General features: G+C 35.8%; 2 protein-coding genes across 2 annotated transcripts; both read right to left on the reverse strand.

Moving 5' to 3' along the window:
• Nucleotides 1-7,256: 7,256 nt before the first annotated feature.
• Nucleotides 7,257-8,012, reverse strand: LOC140753029 (uncharacterized). Its single transcript, XM_073087382.1, has one exon. It carries the CDS (start codon nt 8,010-8,012, stop codon nt 7,257-7,259), a length of 756 nt encoding a protein of 251 aa, XP_072943483.1.
• A 392-nt stretch (nt 8,013-8,404) lies between these two features.
• LOC140753030 (uncharacterized) lies at nt 8,405-12,767 on the reverse strand. The gene is made up of 4 exons (XM_073087383.1): nt 11,007-12,767; nt 10,246-10,424; nt 8,745-9,228; nt 8,405-8,473 (listed from the first exon to the last, which is right to left on the reverse strand). The coding sequence occupies exons 1-4, from the start codon at nt 12,765-12,767 to the stop codon at nt 8,405-8,407; spliced, it is 2,493 nt and encodes an 830-aa protein (XP_072943484.1).
• Between the last annotated feature and the right edge of the window lie 6,047 nt (nt 12,768-18,814).

Consider the following 18,814-nt stretch of genomic DNA (forward strand, 5'->3'; position numbering starts at 1 on the left):
TCTAACCCTGACACTTGTTTTTCTTTTAGATTTGAAAACTCTGATCACTTTGAAAATACAAAGGATTAATATGTATTAAATGACAGACTACGTTTAAAATTGGAGGAGCTAAAGATTTGGTAAAGGTAAAAAACAAAGAATTTAAAATTCTATACTGTTCACCAAAAGTTCTGTGGAACTTTAGTTCTATGGAACTTAAGCTGTACCTATGCAGCTTCTTAGTAAATCGAATTGAATAATAAAAGGTATGTCGGTTATTAAAAAATGAAGGGCATATTTATAAAAATAGTAAATGTCTAATATGTAGTATAAAGGATGATAGTATCATTATTTTTCATAAAATGATAGATCACAGTATAAAATAAACTTAATTCAAAGTTAGAAATCGTATTAGTTATGGCACAAACGGTCATTTGAATAAACAGAAATTAAATTTGAATAGCAGTGATAGCCTAATGGTTAAGAAACTCGACCTGTCTAACGAAGGGTCCGAGGTTCAAATCCCAGGCAATCACCTCTGAATTTTTTCAAAGTTGTGTGTATTAGAAATTAATTATTACTTGCTTAAAAGGTAAAGGAAAACATCGTGAAGAAATCTTCTACACCTGAAAGATTTATATAATAAAAAATCTGAAAGGTATGTGAGTCTACCAATACTCACTTGGCTAACGCGATGGATTATGACCTAAACCTTCTCATTCTGATAGGAGACTCATGCCCAGCAGTGGGACAATAAATGGGTTGATGAAATTTGAATATTTTTAAAGATTTTATTATTGACCGTCATATGACAATCTTGAATACTTATATGTAGTCTGTGATCTTGAATTTCTGAAAGTCAAGACTGCTGACCAGCTAATGGTAAAAAAAAAAAACATTTTTTTTTTATTATTATTCACTGTGATGTTTGCGATTCGATAACGTCGACTTCCTTTGATGACAAAAAATTGTCTTTATGTTACATGTATTTTAAATGGGAAATAAGTATCATTTTAAAAGTCTAAAAGTGAAAATGTATCCTATAGTAACATTATTCATTTACATTATGATAATGATCGAGAATATATTTCTGAAATAATGAACTTAAGGATTTTTTGTTGGCAAGATAATTATGTATCATTAAAATTTACCTTATAAAACACAATAAAATGGTGAAACAGAGCAAATGAATCGTATATTAACCGAAATGGTTGTAAATGCGAAATTAAATAAAGCTTTTGGGGTGAAGCTGTTACAACAGTCATATACCTACTTATATTTATAAAAATATACATATTCCCCACTAAAGCTCTGATAATAAATAAATAAAACACCATGTAAATTGTGGAAAGGTAAAAACAAAATCGATCATATGAAAATGTTTTGGCGCTACTGCTACGTTCGTAACACAGTTAGCAAGATTAAAGATAAAAATATTTTAGATCCAGCCTAGTTGGTAAAGATTTTAATGGATATACATTATTAAATATTAAAAGTAATGAAATGTCCATAGCTGCTAAGCAGATCATGTAGTTGATGAATTAAATATTGAAAATAATGACAACAAACATTGAGCATTACATATCAATATAAAATTTAGAAAGCCTGACTCTGATTCGGCGAAACTAATTGAAAGCTAACAACAACATTCCTTAAATGATAATGCGTCAACAATAACTATTAAATACTTGATCAATCCCTGAATTATTATATACGGATGCACAATCCTGATAGCTGATTTTTATTAAGTACTTTGCAATAATTACCTAAATAATTTAAAGGTATTTTAAGGTGCCTATTAAATGGTGAAAAGCAGTACAAAGTGAAATTAAGCCACAAAGGAGCAATCAAATCTGATATTTTGTTTACAGACCTAAATATGTTAACATTATTAGTTGCAAGTGGGTATTTACCACAAATAATAATGAACTAAGTATTTAAATCAGAAAAAATAACAAAGCTCGTTTAGTTGCTCGAAGTTTCACTAAGAAATTCAGTTTCAGTAAGAAATTTTACAGGATTAAGATGTAACGTTCGCACCAATAGCCAGATTTACTACATTTAGATAGATTTAAATGTACACCATATGGACGAAAATACTACCTTTGTAAATTTCATTTGATATAATTAGAAAAATATATTATAATGGTTTTCATACAGAGAATATTTATATGGTAGTACCAGAAGGTAAAGGTTGCTAAAGATAAAGAAGGTTGCCTAAAGATAATAAAGTAAGTAAATTAAATAAAAGCTTTAACGGCTTAAAGCACACATCTCGGCTTTGGTTTGAACGTCTTCATGTTATACTTAAATATAGGGTTTAAAAACTCTTAAAGGTACATTCTCATGCATGCATGTAGATAAATGTTTAAATATACCTATATAAGATAAATTAATACGGATAAGAATATATATATGTATAGAATAAGATATATGTATAGTCCCACACGTATGTATATGGTTTAATAATTTCAACAAAATAAGCATTATAAATTTGCATAAACATTTTAATGCAAATAATTTATATTACAAATACAAAATAAATAACATAATTTCTTGATATAGATGTTGAAAGAATAGCAAATACAATATCACTTAATCAGTCTACTAATGTGCAAAATGTGTTAAAAATATTCTATAAGTGTAATTTATCCTAATTACTTTCCTTATAAATTATTCAGTATTAAATACTAACTTATGTCATGGTGCACATTGTAGAGTTAAATTAAAGTAGTATTGTATAGAAATGTAAAAGTAAATGTACTTACGCATCCAGATTTTTTGTCTTAAATGTGTAAATATTTAATACATCTTTTAATGTTATATAAAAGATATAAATAGTTAAACCTAATCAATGAAAGCTGTAATTATAAGTAGTTAATTATTGCTTATGTGGACTCTGACTGAGAAACTGAGAACGCGACGAGACGCACAAACATAGTATTAGAAACTATTTGTTCAAAGTAATTAAAACTGCATAATTTCGTGAAACACACGAAAACAATGTAGACACTGTCGCAGTCTCATCAGCTAAAGCAGAGTACGAGTATAAGGTTTTGTTTGAAGTTTTCTTTGTATATTTGACTGATAAATCGATGTGGTCTGAAGTATCTTCAGCTCCACATGTGCCATGGTTAAGTTTGCCATTGTAAAAACATTTATATTTATTGTAAAAAGATGTGTGTTATGGAGTTTCTTTCGCCGCTTCTTCTCCATAACGAAACACCTAGTGAAGTGGTGGTAGATGTAATGACATTCAAGAAGTGTTCTGCAAAGAACGTATTTATAAATTGTTTTATACTTGAATTTTTGAGGGAGGCTGTTGGATATAGCAAAAACTCAAGCCTCTTATAATGTATAATATTCAAGTAGGTTATATATGATAAAGCTGGCAGCTGAAAAACATATATTTTTACTTCTTCTAATTTGTCATTCTGTCAATGATTCGATATAATAAAAAGTATCTTTTTGGAGTGAATTTTATTTTATTATATTTCATAGTTTATTTTCTCGTTCTCCTGTGGCCTATTCCCAACAGCATTAAAACTAGTCCAGTATACTACTATCGTAAGCATTCTAAAAAATCGATAGACAAATAATTCCAAATGCAATTTATTTGTATTCTTTTCAGTTGCAGACACAAAAGATGCATATAATAATTACCCATACAAAGTTGTTTTACCACGAAGTCCACTGGTTACGATAACCAAATATAACATTTGTTAACCAGCCAATTGGTAAATTGCGAACGTCCAATCGCTTGTACGATTAATCACTTCGTGCCTGGCATTAATTATAGTGCTATCGAAATGTTCCAGTTATTCGAATAACTTAAGTCTCAAGACAAATTCTACATTTCCAGCTTCCAAGAATTTCGTTAAGTTTAGCGCAACATCAGTCTCGTACTGTTATCGCGAAACTTCGGGAAATACAGGCGTAGATTAATTTTGTACGAAAATTTTCAGCCAAAACTTTTTTATACATAACAAGGTTTTACCCGCGGCTTCGCTTGCGGTCAGAGGCTTTTTTTCGTGATAAAAGGTATGTCCCTATGTCCCCCCTATGTCCTTTTCTGAACCCCTGACAACACGTGTACAAAATATCATGTCAATCAGTTATGTAGTTAAGGCGTGAAAGTGTAACAAAGAAACTGACATTCGTATTTATAATAAGTTAGAATTTTTTAACAGAATTAGGTTCGGTTTTCAGCAGCTTCGAGTGTCACGCGATTTTTACTTAATGAGCCATTACGATTATGTGCTTGTCAGAAATTATGTAAATTACTTCATGTAGTACACGGACCGAGTATATTATTATTTACTGGTCCGGTTCCTTTAACAAAACCCAACTTTCGAACCGGTCTCGCAGGGCGCTATATGTTTGACACACAATTATGGAAAATATGCGCGAATAAATCCTGTTAATGACTGTGAAAGCAATAAAGAATAATTTATTAGAGCTTAAAATGTCGATGCATTTTGATGACACTAAAAATGACATAAACATAAATACTTACATGTGAAACAAATAATCGTAATTACAACACCAGTCCGTTAGTAGTTCAGTCCAATTAGAACGTGGTATCGTCTTACACAGATCACTGTATTACTGTTTCGCGAGTAGTGTTTGTAACGCACAGTTCAGTAGTAAAAGATCAGATAAGGTGACTGCAGTTCACTGTACTGCACACGCGTTTACCGGCGAGCTATGCCTGAACGTGACTGTACCGCCGGCAGTCGCTGTCGAGCCAGTCATACACGAGAAAATTAAATAAATACATACGACTCGAAACGTAGGCACGTACGAGGATAATTCGAATGATAAATGTGAAAATATAACCTATTTATAACACATCAATAAATAAAATTGAAATGTCTGTTTGCAATTTTAGAATAACTGCCATTCTCTGAGTTTTACGATTTATCACGCCATATAAAATACCTTTTTATAAAAGCCTGTAAAAGTAACAGCTTGTTATGATTCAATATAGCTGAACGATTTTGACGAGAAATATGTTACATGAGGTAAGATATTTTTTCTCGGAAATATCTACAGTTTTTCTACAAAAAAGTGCAAATCCGCTATTTTTGGAGCTGTAAAAATAATATGTCGAGATTATTCCTAACTCTACAAATGTACTTAATTAAAACTCGCTAACGAGGAAAACTAAGCTATCGCATGTACTAAAACAAATCGCATTTGATATTTTAAATGCATTCAAATCAATATTTAGTTTAACCTACTTGAGAACATTAGAACGCTTTACAGATAGTCGAATAGTTATTGCTGCCACAGCAACCTGACTTCAATTGATTCTATTAGTACTCTGTCCTTGCCAAATGGACTATAATTTACATTTAATTGGAACGCCGAAGCAATGTTTACTAGTTGCATGTCAAAATTGCTTGTATTTAAACGGCTGTAAACATATGCACCATTGGTGAGAAGGTAGGTGATAGGATCCTATGTGGTCCAATTCCTGTGGTACCACCCCTTTTTTTTGTTATCGAGGGTGAAACCTTCAAAAGGTACCCAGTGCCGTGGGAGCGACACAGGGTTATGTGGGACTCTTACCGCACTAAAACCCCCCCCCCCGGTGGCCGTCCTCGGCGCTGCGTAGAGGACTCCGGGCTCTCCAACAGAACGCCCGGTTGCGTCCTGTTAGCGCTGTGCCCCGTCGGGCTCCGCCCAGGTGAGCTTGATGCTCACCACACCGTCTGGTGTGCACGACGGTATGCGACCACACATACCGCCGTCCTTCCAGGGGTCGCTGGCCGGGCGGTTTGAGCTCACTCTTACCGTCCGCAACCCCGGAAGCCCCCTTTTAGTCGCCTCTTACGACAGGCAGAGGATACCGTAGCCCTATTCTGGTCCCGGAACTACAGGGACGGAGGTATCACCCCTAAACCTATTTCAGCTTTACAACAGTGTTAAGCGCTGTTGTCTCCTAGTGTGAAGGTTTTAAAAAAATAAATAATTACGTATTAGTGCCAGAACACAAGTAGAACCTACTCTAATCGTATCTAGGTTGATTATAGATGTCCATGAGCGGCAATTCTCACTTACCATAACGATGACGGCTTGTTAGTTTCCTACTTGTACAAAAAAACAATGTCGATTGGATCGATCTTAAACAATATACAGAATATTTTGTCTATGTTAGCAAATCTAATCTTCCTATTTAAATTATATTAAAATTGTGTTACGTGCATTTTATTGTAGTAGGAGCCAACTTGGATTCTTAGTACGCTATACGAGTAGATAGGATTACGGAAAAGTTGTTAGAATAAAAGTCTATGACTTCGGCACAATATTATTTCTTTCTGTTTGCATATTCTATCACAAGAATACAATTGAATTCAAGAAAACATGCTTGACAATATGAAATGGTATCATAAAATGCTTTTGTATTCTTTAGAAGTTAACAAGTTATTGTGTAACATTGATTATTATATAGAATACTAGTTGACCCGGCAAACGTTGTGTTGCCATATAAATAAAATAATGTTAAGGGTAAACAAAACAACCCTTATCACTAAAGGGGTATGAAAAAGAGATAGTAGCCGATTCTCAGAACTACTGAATATGCATATAAAATTTGGTGAAAATCGGTAAAGCCTTTTCGGACGAGTACGGTAACTAACATTGTGATACGAGAATTTAATATATAAGATTTTACCTTAAAAAATGCGGAAGAGCTGGTAGCCTAAAAAATATTTTTTGCTGAGACATTCTAAACGCTCAACGTAATTTCTCATCTATCATCTTCCAAGTTTCGAAGTAAAATACAATTTGTAACAGAAGACTTATACAAAAATACCCACTTTATGGCACAGATCTATCACGCGCAAGACAAATGGGTCTGGACGGGCTCCCGGGATATCACCGTCGGAATCAATCGTTGAAGCAAAAGGAGTTGGACGTCGGCTAATTTTATCGAGACTTTGACGTGATCTATCCAAACGTGATGGACGCACAGATTTAAACTTTATAACGATTATATTAAATCGATATTGTAAGGGATCGCCGAAAATAAAACGCGTCGTGTTACGAAAATCTCGAATGGCAGACTGATTTATTCTATCACTACCCTAAACTTTAACAATTGTGAAAAATATAAAAAATCTTTAGGTACCGACATTGTTTAACGGTTATTTTTACATATAATTATTATTTTAAATGTTTTAAATCCAAAAGCAACGAAATCAAGAAATCGATTTAGGAATATGTACGCAAAGGACGCGCGTGTCGCCTACAATACCGCCCCCTAGTGCTGGCTAGCCAGCACTACATTCCACTGGTGACAACAAAGCGACGCGCGTAACCGGCCGACGTAATATTCCCGTACGGGTTCGAACTTCCACCACGCGTACGCGACCATCATGGCCAGGATGCACCGCACTCACTACCCCATGACGCCATGAACCTCGTTCCAAATTGGTCTCGACTAAAATAACAAAATCACCTACTTGGAATGAACGTTCCTCATTTGTCCATTTTTGTCGCGGTAAAAGAGTAGGTAAATATTCTTTTATCCAACGGCCCCAGAACATATCAGCTAATCGTTGTGCTATTCGCCATTGTTTCCTAAGGCAAAGATCAGAATTATCATATTTACCTAACGGTGGACTATTGCATGACGTTCCTAATAAAAAGTGATTTGGCGTAAGCGCCTCCGGATAATTGGGATCGGTTGAAACATGCGTTATAGGGCGACTATTAACCAAAGCCTCCACTTCCATGAGTAAGGTTAACAGGGTCTCGGGACGCGGAGCACGTTCTTTAAGAACAACCTTGAGCGCGGTTTTTACTGTGCGGATCATCCTCTCCCACGCTCCGCCCATTTCGGGTGCACCGGGTGGTATGAACTGCCATTGTATACCCCTAACTAAACCGTCACTAACCAATTTATCAGAGTTCAGTTCAAAAAGGCTCCGTTTTAACTCCGCATCAGCGCCTCTAAAATTTGTGCCGTTGTCGGAGTAGATAATGCTTGGAGTTCCTCTGCGGCTTATCATGCGTCTAAGTGCCATAATAGTTGCATCTGTACTTAAGCTATCCGTTATTTCGATATGAATTGCACGCACCGTCAAGCATGTAAAGAGTACACCGTATCTCTTTTCGCGTTTCCTCCCTACAGTAACCTCTAAAGGTCCGAAGAAATCTACTCCTGTGAACGTAAATGGACGTCTGTTGTGTTGTAGGCGTGCTGCTGGAAGGTCCGCCATACGCTGTGCACGCGGATGTGCCCGCCTATACCTACAGAATAAACAATTAGCAGCCACTGCACGCACGGTCGGTCGTAATTTTACGACCCAGTAGCGCTGCCGTAATTCATTTACGACAAATTCATTCGCCCCATGCATTGCTTTCCTGTGGTAGTGCTCCACAAGCAGGAGAGTTATTCTGTGCTTGCCGTCTAGTATTACAGGTCTAACGGTTGACAGCAGAGCACCAGTAACTTTATCAGCACGGCCTCCAACACGGAGTAGGCCTAAGTCATCTAAATATGGTGTTAACTTTAATAGACGGCTATTAGACATCAACGGTTTGTTTTGTCTTAAACAATTAATTTCATTATTAAAACATTTGACTTGAGATTTCCTAATTAAAATATTTTCCGCCTCATTCATTATTTGCACGTCTAGTCGTGCATGCCTATCCTTTCTACATTTTTTAACAAATAATAAAACTAATGCCGTGACTCGGAGAAGTCTCAACCATGACGAAAAAATATTTTCATTAATAAAAGAAAGTTCCGTTACTTGATAACTAACTAAGTTAACACTTCGTTCTTCACAGGCGGCCGTGTCCGATATGTGTCCTTTTTTAAAATCCTTAGGCCAGTTATTTTCTGGTTGGCGTAAAAAATCCGGCCCTTGAAACCACGGATGACGGTATTCTAACGGTGACGAATCCTCCTTTGTAGCTATGTCGGCTACGTTTGAGCTGGATGGCACATATCTCCATTCAAGTACCGTAGTGAGCTCGTCCAGCTCACCGAGCCTATGTGCTACAAACGGTTTGAAAGTCCGAGGGTCACTTCGAAGCCACATAAGCACAGTACTTGAGTCAGTCCAAAAGAAACGTTCGTCAATCTTAATATCTTTATGTTCCTTCTGAACCGCAGTGGCCAGCCGCGCCGCCAGCAATGCACCCTGCAACTCAAGCCGTGGTATGGACACTGGACGCAGTGGCGTGACTCTGCTTTTGCCCGACACAAAACAAATATTAACCTGGCCGTCCGACCTAACAAAACGGAAAAATATTACCGCGGCGTACGCTTTAATAGAAGCGTCGCAAAACGCGTGCATTTGTGTTTTAACTATAAATAATTCACCTGACTGATCAGGGCTGTAACACGGTGACCACAAACCCGCGTTAAAATACCAACGAGGAATACACAAATCCTTCATTGACTTTAATTCACTGAGCCACTTTAACCACGAAGCAAACTCTTTAGGTTGGATGTGGCATTTCCAAGTAACACCGCTTCTATGAACGTCTTGTAAAATTATTTTACTTTTAATAATAAACGGAGATAAGAAACCATGAATATCATAAATAGACATTATAATGCTTAACATTTTTGCCTTCGTAGGGGGTTCAATACCATTTAAAACCTCTGTTGGAATACGATCGAAATTAATATTAAAACGAAAACAATCCTCAGCTGGATACCACATCAAACCTAAAGTGCGCTCAGTTGTATTCATCGCTCCGTGTTTAAACTGTACCGCGGAGTGCGTGAGCGCGTCAGGTGGCACACTAGCTAAAACGTCTTGACTATTACTTGACCAGTTTCTTATTTCAAACCCCCCATTCTTATGTATGCAAGTTATTTGTTTAACTAATTCAATTGCATTTGTTTTATCATTGGTTGAATATAAACAATCATCCATATAATGGTTATTAATTATGACGCTAACGGCCTCGGGATATAAATCCTCATATTTTAATGCGTTCTTATTTCGTATATACTGTGCTATAAATGGAGAACAAGTTGCACCGAATATTAAACTTTGCATTACACATGCTTTTATCTGCGAGTCCGGTGACTCCTGCCACAAGAATCTAAGAACGTTTTGATCTTCGGCGCGAATTTTTATTTGTAGAAACATGTCTTTAATATCACCCATAATTACTATTTCGTTTTCGCGAAATCTAAACATAATACCCATTAATGAATTGTATAAATCCGGACCAGTGCATAAATAATCATTTAAGCAGACCCCTTCAACTTTAGAAGCCGCGTCAAAAACTAACCGTAATTTACCTGGTTTATTAATATTTTGTACACCGAAATGTGGTATGTACCATACATGGTTAGAACAAGGTTCATTTTCCCCTAGCACGCGAGCATAACCATTGTCGAACAACTTGTTTACTTCGTGCCTATATCGCTCAGCGTAAACGTTATCTGAATGAAATTTCCTAAGTAGACTCTGTAAGCGATAATTTGCACTGCAATAAGAATCGGGCATAGTGAAGTTGTCGCGTTTGAACGGGAGACCGACCTCCCACCTATCGCCCAGATGCCTCGATGTCTCATCTAAAACTTGTATCGCCTTTAAGTGAGCCGTATTTTCACGGCGTACGGTAGATATTCCTATGGATTCTAAAGCGAATGAATCTCTTATCAGTTCATTAAGTTTTTTAATATTATCCGACTCATTATCGTCGTCTATGTGTGACAAAGAAAAAATACGTTCGCAGTCATGAGTGTGAGTGCGACCACAATAACCATGAATGGTCCAGCCTAAACGACATCGCGTTGCGTACGGTTCATTTTTACTCCCGGGTATGATTTCGAGTGGTGCAATAAGATGATAGTTATCCTCCCCAATAAGTAACAGCGGCTTTACGCGTTCTTTACATACATATTCCTTTACATGTAATAAGTGTTTACAATTAATTTCATTAACTATGGAAAGATCTTGAGAAGGCAAATTTAACTTAGACACTTTACGCAATGTAATGTCATAACAATCACGACAATTGTTGTTATTAAAAATGTGCGCACTGACCTTTGGAGCGTCTGATTGCAATACCTCAATACCGAACGCATCGACGAACTTAATCGCGCTCGCTTGCTGGTCAACGAGGCCCAGGCTGTCAGCCAGCTCCGAGTCGATCATTGACACGGTCGCAGCATCGTCCAGCAGCGCGTACACACTCACTACACCTTTAGGTCCGCGTAATTGCACTGACACCACTTTGAGCATTATTTTGTTCGTATGTTTATTGTCCGATGCTACATGAGCCACCGTAGACGATGCTGGAGCACCCAGGTCGTTCTCCGTCCCGTTGACTGACTGTGGCTTAGTCCAATGGAGTAAAGTATGGTGGGGTTGACCGCAGCCATCTATGTCGCATACTGGAGCCTTACACGTATTCTTATCGTGCCGTGTTAACAAACAACAAAAGCACAGACCACTATTTTTTACAAAACGCCACTTGTCTTTGCGCATTGCTCGTTTGAACATACGGCATTCTGGCAATGTGTGCCTCGATTTGCGACAGTATTTACACTTTTCATCACTCTCATGTGCCGTTATGAATACAGGTCGTTTAATAAATCTCTTTTCTATGATGCGTTTTTCTGAAGCCTCACGCATTTTTCTTTCTTCGTTCGGCACTGCTAAGCCGACAACTGACATCATTTCAGCTTCATTTTTTAAAAACATAGCCATTAGTTCCAACTTTGAGCGGCCGTCTAAAATTTTATTATATGCATAATCCGTCCATTTTCCAATTAATGTGCTTGGTAACTTTGTAATAATAGCCGTCGCTAGCTCGGGACTGCGTAAATAATCCTCTTGTTTTAATGCACGTATTGTTGCTACACAGTTATTAACTTTCACAGAAAAATTAATCAACTCCTGTTGATAATTAGTAGGCAATGGAGGTAACCTTTTCAGTTGCGCTGTTATGGTCATTATAATGACATCAGATCTACCGAAGCGTAGCTCCAGTGCTTCCATCACAGCTGCGGGCGGGGTGTTACCTATAAGTAGGTCGGTCACTGCCTCTCTGGCGTCGCCTCGTAGTGCTCGGCGCAATCTCCATAGGTTCTCCGAGTCATTATACCTACATAGCCGAGCGGATTCTTCGTAAACGCACTTAAAATGTAGCCACTCAATGCAATCTCCACTGAAAACAGGTAATTCACGGGGCGTTGCAAGCCGACTAAGAAGACGTTCTTCTCGCTGTAATGCCGAGTTGTCCATCATATCACGTAGGGTGTAAGCAAGCTGTTCTATGCTGTTGCCAGGAAAAGCTGGGTATGACACGGCATTAACGGGAGCCGCAGCAGCCGCTTCCGGCACTATTGTCGCTTCTCGTGGACGGTTCGTTCTCGACTCACTCTCATCCAACCACTTTTCAACATTTGCATGTACCTCCTTCTCCAACTGCTGTTTACTGCACTCACTGGATCTGTCATCACCATCTTCAGCTTCTCTTGCCAACTCAAGTTCCAGCCGCTTATTAATAAGGTCCAGCTGAATTTTGGCCCGAGCTTCCGCGGCATCTAATTCCAACTGTTTCCGTCGAGTCAATGACGACGTGGTAGATTTCTTTGTTCTGCCCGATGTCGCCGCGCTTCGTACGGAGTTGTCACTTCGAACGGGTGCTGAAGGTGATACTTTACAGATTGTTTCCACCTTGACTTCCTCAGTGTCCTGCTGCCGCGGTGTAATATTACTGCAAGCGCCGCGTGGCGGGACCGTTACGTCGAGGTGAGTAGAGGCCGGTTGAAGGGATACGCAATCTAACCGATTCGCCATTTTATCGCGTTGCCGACGCGTTAAAACACGTTGTGGCGGTGAATTAAACATTCTAAACACTAGTTCAGATCCGGCTCGAAGGACCAGACAATTGTAAGGGATCGCCGAAAATAAAACGCGTCGTGTTACGAAAATCTCGAATGGCAGACTGATTTATTCTATCACTACCCTAAACTTTAACAATTGTGAAAAATATAAAAAATCTTTAGGTACCGACATTGTTTAACGGTTATTTTTACATATAATTATTATTTTAAATGTTTTAAATCCAAAAGCAACGAAATCAAGAAATCGATTTAGGAATATGTACGCAAAGGACGCGCGTGTCGCCTACAGATATTATTATGATTCTTTCAGCCTGAAATCTGCGCATAAATAAAATTGCCCAAGTGCAAGTCGAACTCGCATTCGTAGGACTTGGTACCATCAAATTTTATTTAGTATTCCTTATCATAGCAGCTATAGAAGAGTATGCATTGTGAAAATTCAAAATTGACCTAGTATAGTAGTATACGACCCGCGTGGCGGAGCGGTCACCATGCCGGTCTGACGCGCAGAGGGTCCCGGGTTCGATCCCCGGCCAGACAGATTTCTAAATGATGAATTTAGATTTCTGTTTCTGGGTCTGGGTGTTTGTGTATTTGTCTCTGTGTGTGTCCATAGCACCCACGATACAGGGAATCCTAGTGTGGGGCTGTGAGTGTAGAAAGCGTTTAGTTTAGTACGATTTAATAAATAAACTGAAATACACTGAAAATACCGGTTTCTTAGGTATAACCCTTTTAATAGCGTTGCAATACATACTTTTGTTACGGAACACAAAAAATGCGACTACATATATAGTCGACATCCAAAACACTAACAAACGAGCCAGCAGAAGCCATCAGCGAACAATTACAATGGTTAATTAAATTATTTAAAATAATAAAAAGTCATTTTAAAAATCAAGTCAATTTAAAAATCAGTACAAAAAATTGTAAATCTCCCACAAAGACCAATATTTAGTTCATGAAGTATTTACAAAATGTCCCAGTTTTGCTGACAATATTAATCCGTAGACTTTCCTATAGCGGACAATTTCCGTCTTATGTCATTGAGTGATATTATGCTGACATGGCTGACCTACACTTGAGAGCGATGGTCAGTAATTTTGTTATTATTCAGAGCAATTTCATGCAACTTAAGTAACTCTGATGACAACTACGGACATAACCAAGATTATATAGTAGCTAACTCTACTATGTATCTACAGATACGATAAAGCACATATATGTACATACATATCTGCCTATTTAAGTAACTATGTATATCGTTACTATAACTAATTTTTTCTAATGTCGTGTATATTTTTGTCCAGATATATTATTTCGTATAAAAATAGCATATTGGTAAAGCCACCAAATATAGTGTTGCGTTAGAAATAAATAGCAATTTCTACGTGAAAATATTAGTACTAACTTTTTAACAACTTTCGCTTAAAAATATTATTAGCTTATTGACCACTTTCACATATTTTTTAAAGATAACTTGAAAATCATTAGAATATTTTAATTAATAACCGGTGATCAAGTAAGACTTGCAAATTTCGGAAATATATACGAGTTCATTAACATTACAAATAACGTAATTAATATATCGATGTTTCAACGTAATATATTACGATCATTGCATAAGTATGTGAAAAGTCTAAAAATTGCGCCAGCACTTTCTACACTCACATTCACATTACGATTCACTATACCGTGATCGTTTATCATTATATCCCATTATTAATAATCAATCTATCCAAAGTTTGGCCTACTAAAGAAATTTGAAACTCTGCCTACTAGAATAATTGAATTTCAATCTTTGGTCGGCAAACACTGGATAGATTAATAATTAATAACAGGGAAAGCCTCTGGGGGAAGAAGCTAGGATAGTGAGTAGTGTCAGCTGTGTCACAACTTACCAATTGAATGACTCTCATCACGCTAAAATCACATAAGGTATAGATTACTTCTTTAATTATAGGTATAGAACAAAAAGTGTTTTTCTTGTTAATCATGGTGAACAAGTGGGCTTGGTGGGTTAAAACCTATCAGATCATGACGTGATTAATTACAAATTGGCATATATGAGGAGGCCGTTTACTAACCTTTTATCCGCGGATTTTACGAAACCGTTGAAAGGCAAATTATAAAACCATTTGGCTTCATAAGTACAGGTAAGTCAGCATTATAAGTCGTTTAAATGTGTAATCACTGTGGAATGTTTATATTTAACCATAATCTTGAAGGGCAGTGTCTTCAAAATGGAGGGAGGGAATCTATTTCAGGATATCGGATAGACTATGAATAATAATTATAAAAAATATTAATTGAGATGCGACTACCATAACGCATGTTTTGTCTTGCAAATCAACAAAGGAAACAAAAATGCCAAATATATTCCAGACCATATTATTATGTTACTTACAGTGTTAGACGAAATCGAAGCCAAAGGAAAGTATCTCAAATAAGATTATTTTCGTACTCGTCTCCTTAATGGGAGATTTGGCTCGCATTTCAATGAAAAATGTGCGAAGGCATGTGAAATGCGGGCATGTAGACGCATTAAGCACATTAGATGGGCTCAGAGGCTCTTGAAGAAGGCCGACTACACACTGCAAAGAGTTAATTAAAAACAAAACGTGTTCATATCTTACAGACTATGTTTTACCATCATCATCGTCAACTGATAGAATTGGAAGACCTCTTAGGTGTTTTGATTTCCATACGACGTTTTGCTTCGACGAGCAAGTATTAACATGTAATGCATAGGCATTACATGTTAATACATACCTATAGATATACCTATAGAGGTATAATTAAAAAAATCATAAGATTTGGGTTAGATAAATTCGGTTAATGAACGCGACCAAATTTCAATAAAATTGCGCAATTATTACTGTTATTTTCTATGACATTCGTTCATTTTATACATGTGATACACTACAGAAGATAAACATAAAAGATACATAACCAAAACCCCATAACGATTGGATGAGTAGTTTTTCAGAAAATCGCGGACATACATTTGTATAGCGGTCGAATACAGAACCTCCTTTTTTGACGTCGGTTGAAAAGAAATCAAAAAGTCGGAACTGAGAGTGCTACAAAAATAAGAGTAGTCAATGTAGACTCATTGAGCTGTTCGTGAGACAAAAATAAGATAGAAACGAGCAAAGTGAGTAAGACCGTGAGTAGCTAACGACGCCAATGAGTTAACATGCGAGTCAGGAAATTGCAGACGTCAGTAACTCTGGACATACATTGAAATATCGTGTCTATATCCGTTAATCTGACTTATTTTGATAAAAGTAAATTAACTGTGCTTATCCAAAGTACGTCAAGATTGTCTTTGGCAGTATTCTTAGTACTAAAATCATTTTTATCACTTTTTAGTAAAATGAATAATACAATTACTTTGCTTTGATAACAATTCATATGTAACCTAAATTTACAGAGGGGCTTACGAGGACACATGAAACTATGTAAAAATCGGAGCTTTTTATATTTACAACTAAAACGGATTATCGGTAACTATCTAAAAATGTACATTAGTCCCCTAAGATTCATGACAATACATAATACTCATAATATGATATAATAAAATATTGTTTTATGTTTTCTTCGATATTAATCAACTGGTAAATTTCCAATAAAAATCATAAATAAATTAAATGACATTCTTAAACTGCGGGGTAAATCATGTCTCAGAAATCATTTACAGCAGCCAATAGAAAAAAATTTTGAGCCGTCACGGGACGCCTGGCAGATGTGAAACATCGACATTATTTTGTAAAAGTAATATGCAGAAAAGAACATATTGTGATAGGAACTAAATATGTCAATATGATAAAATAAAATATTACGATTTTTTTCCAGATAACGATGACTATTTATTGAATAAACATTTATTTTCATTAAATACAAAAAATTACGAATTTATTTCAAATCGTGACTACTTAATTCGTTTAATCAGTGACGCATGCGTCGCCACGCCAGAAATCGGTTTTACGTGCGGCTATAAATATTTCACATCAAAAAATAAATTGGCTCCAATATATTAGTAAACTCAAGAATCTTAGCTAGTTATTTCAATATATTACTAAAATCGTAAATTATAAGTATCAATAATGAATGTTTCACAATAAATGCCACTATGATTAGAAAAATTAATTAATTTTTTAATGTTCATATTTATAACAAATAAGAAAAAACTTTCGTGCGCTGCACGCCATCAGCTGATTTTGAAATACAATTCTGTCAGTCTTAATAAATTTATTCTCTGAGAAGAATGACATTAAAATTAATTAATAATTTAAAAACATTGTATGCAATGATTTTTATGTGAATTTTAATCTACCAAGATAGTAGATTTTACATTTGCTGGCTCTCAAAACACACCAAATATACGCGTGCTTAATGCACAGATAAATGCACACTTTAATTATAAAAAAATAATTAACTTACTGATGACTTGATGGTGTGTCATAGTGTGATTTTGCTTTCTTTGCAGAAGGCTGATCACTTTCACTCTCTAAATTATCACGGTCAGACATTTTATTATCAGAAAAATAAGCGGGCAATACTTAAAACATACAAAATACGTCAAGTGGTGTAAAACGAGTTAAAACGACTCCAGTCGCTCTCGCGCGGCGTAGTAATACACACGAATGTCACTGAACACGTTAAACGTCATTATTTTGAATTTTAAGCCTCAAAATGCCTTCTTGTGCAATGCAAATGCAAAAATGCAAAAATTATGCTCGAAAAAGAAACAAGATTCATGGAATCACCTATCACACGTAAATGAAGAGAAATTATTAAATTTTGTTTATTTTTCGTGTTCGATCCGCCATGATTACATGAGTAACCAGAAAGAGACAAAGTATGTTTTTGTCAATGAAAGTGATAAAGACGCAAAATGCATGACCATGCATTTTGCGTCTTTATCACTTTCATTGACAAAAACTTTCATTGATTGAATTGAACTGTCATAGATCAATGAAAAAATTTTCATTGATCTATGACCATAGATCAACAGAACAGAAGTGACATTTTATTGAAGCTCACGATGTTCATACGTGTATGTTATAGTTTAAGATCCCACTGCTTAATTTTTATATTAGTGTGTTTTAGTCAAAATATAACTTTTTATAGTTTATTTTAATAAAATAAAATCGATATATGGGAAATTCTGTATCCTAATCTCTAAATTTTCTTCGATATCTGTGGTAAATAATAAAAAATATTACCATAAAATTTATATAGGATAGTATACGGTATTTTAAAATTTCTTTAATTGAATAAATTAACCTAAACATAATTTAATAAACAATCTTTGTATAGCCAGAAATTAATCCTCAAAAAGACCACGGTAAGATTATATAAAATTCGCATGTCACGATGTTAGTTACTGTACTCCTGCGAAACGCTCTTACTGATTTTCATCAAAATTTATATGCATATTCAGTAAGTCTGAGAATTGGCTACTATCTATCTATTTTTCATATCTCTTAAGTGATAAGGGTTGTTCACCCTTAACATTTTTTTTATTTATATGGCAACACAATGTTTGCTGGGTCAGCTAGTACATTTATAAAATGTACACAACTTTGCAATTAATGGTCGTGTGTAAAATAAAACTGAAAATAATAAACATAAATTAGTAAAGATACTTCGCCGCCTTGAAATTGAATGAAGCCACAAACGGCTTATTAGTAAGTTTTTTTTGAATTCTTGACAAATAAAAACATTTTTAGAGAAAATTTACAAATAAATAACTAATACTGCGTAATTTACATAATAGATAAATAATTATTTCAAATATTTTAGGGACATTTTAGCACGGAGACGTGGCAAAACTTTTTTACGCAACTATTTCAATTCTCAAAACTGGGTAAATTTTCTTGTTAGGACTGAGTAATCTTTACTAATATACGATAATAAATATAAACAATTTTTAAATCGTATATTTTAAACCAGTCGATACATCTGTATAGATACATTCTTTCATCAAATTAT

Source organism: Epargyreus clarus, unplaced genomic scaffold, assembly GCF_041222505.1.
Source record: "Epargyreus clarus isolate Ecla_fem2 unplaced genomic scaffold, WU_Ecla_fem_2.2 ptg000026l, whole genome shotgun sequence".
Taxonomy (NCBI): Eukaryota; Metazoa; Arthropoda; class Insecta; order Lepidoptera; family Hesperiidae; genus Epargyreus; species Epargyreus clarus.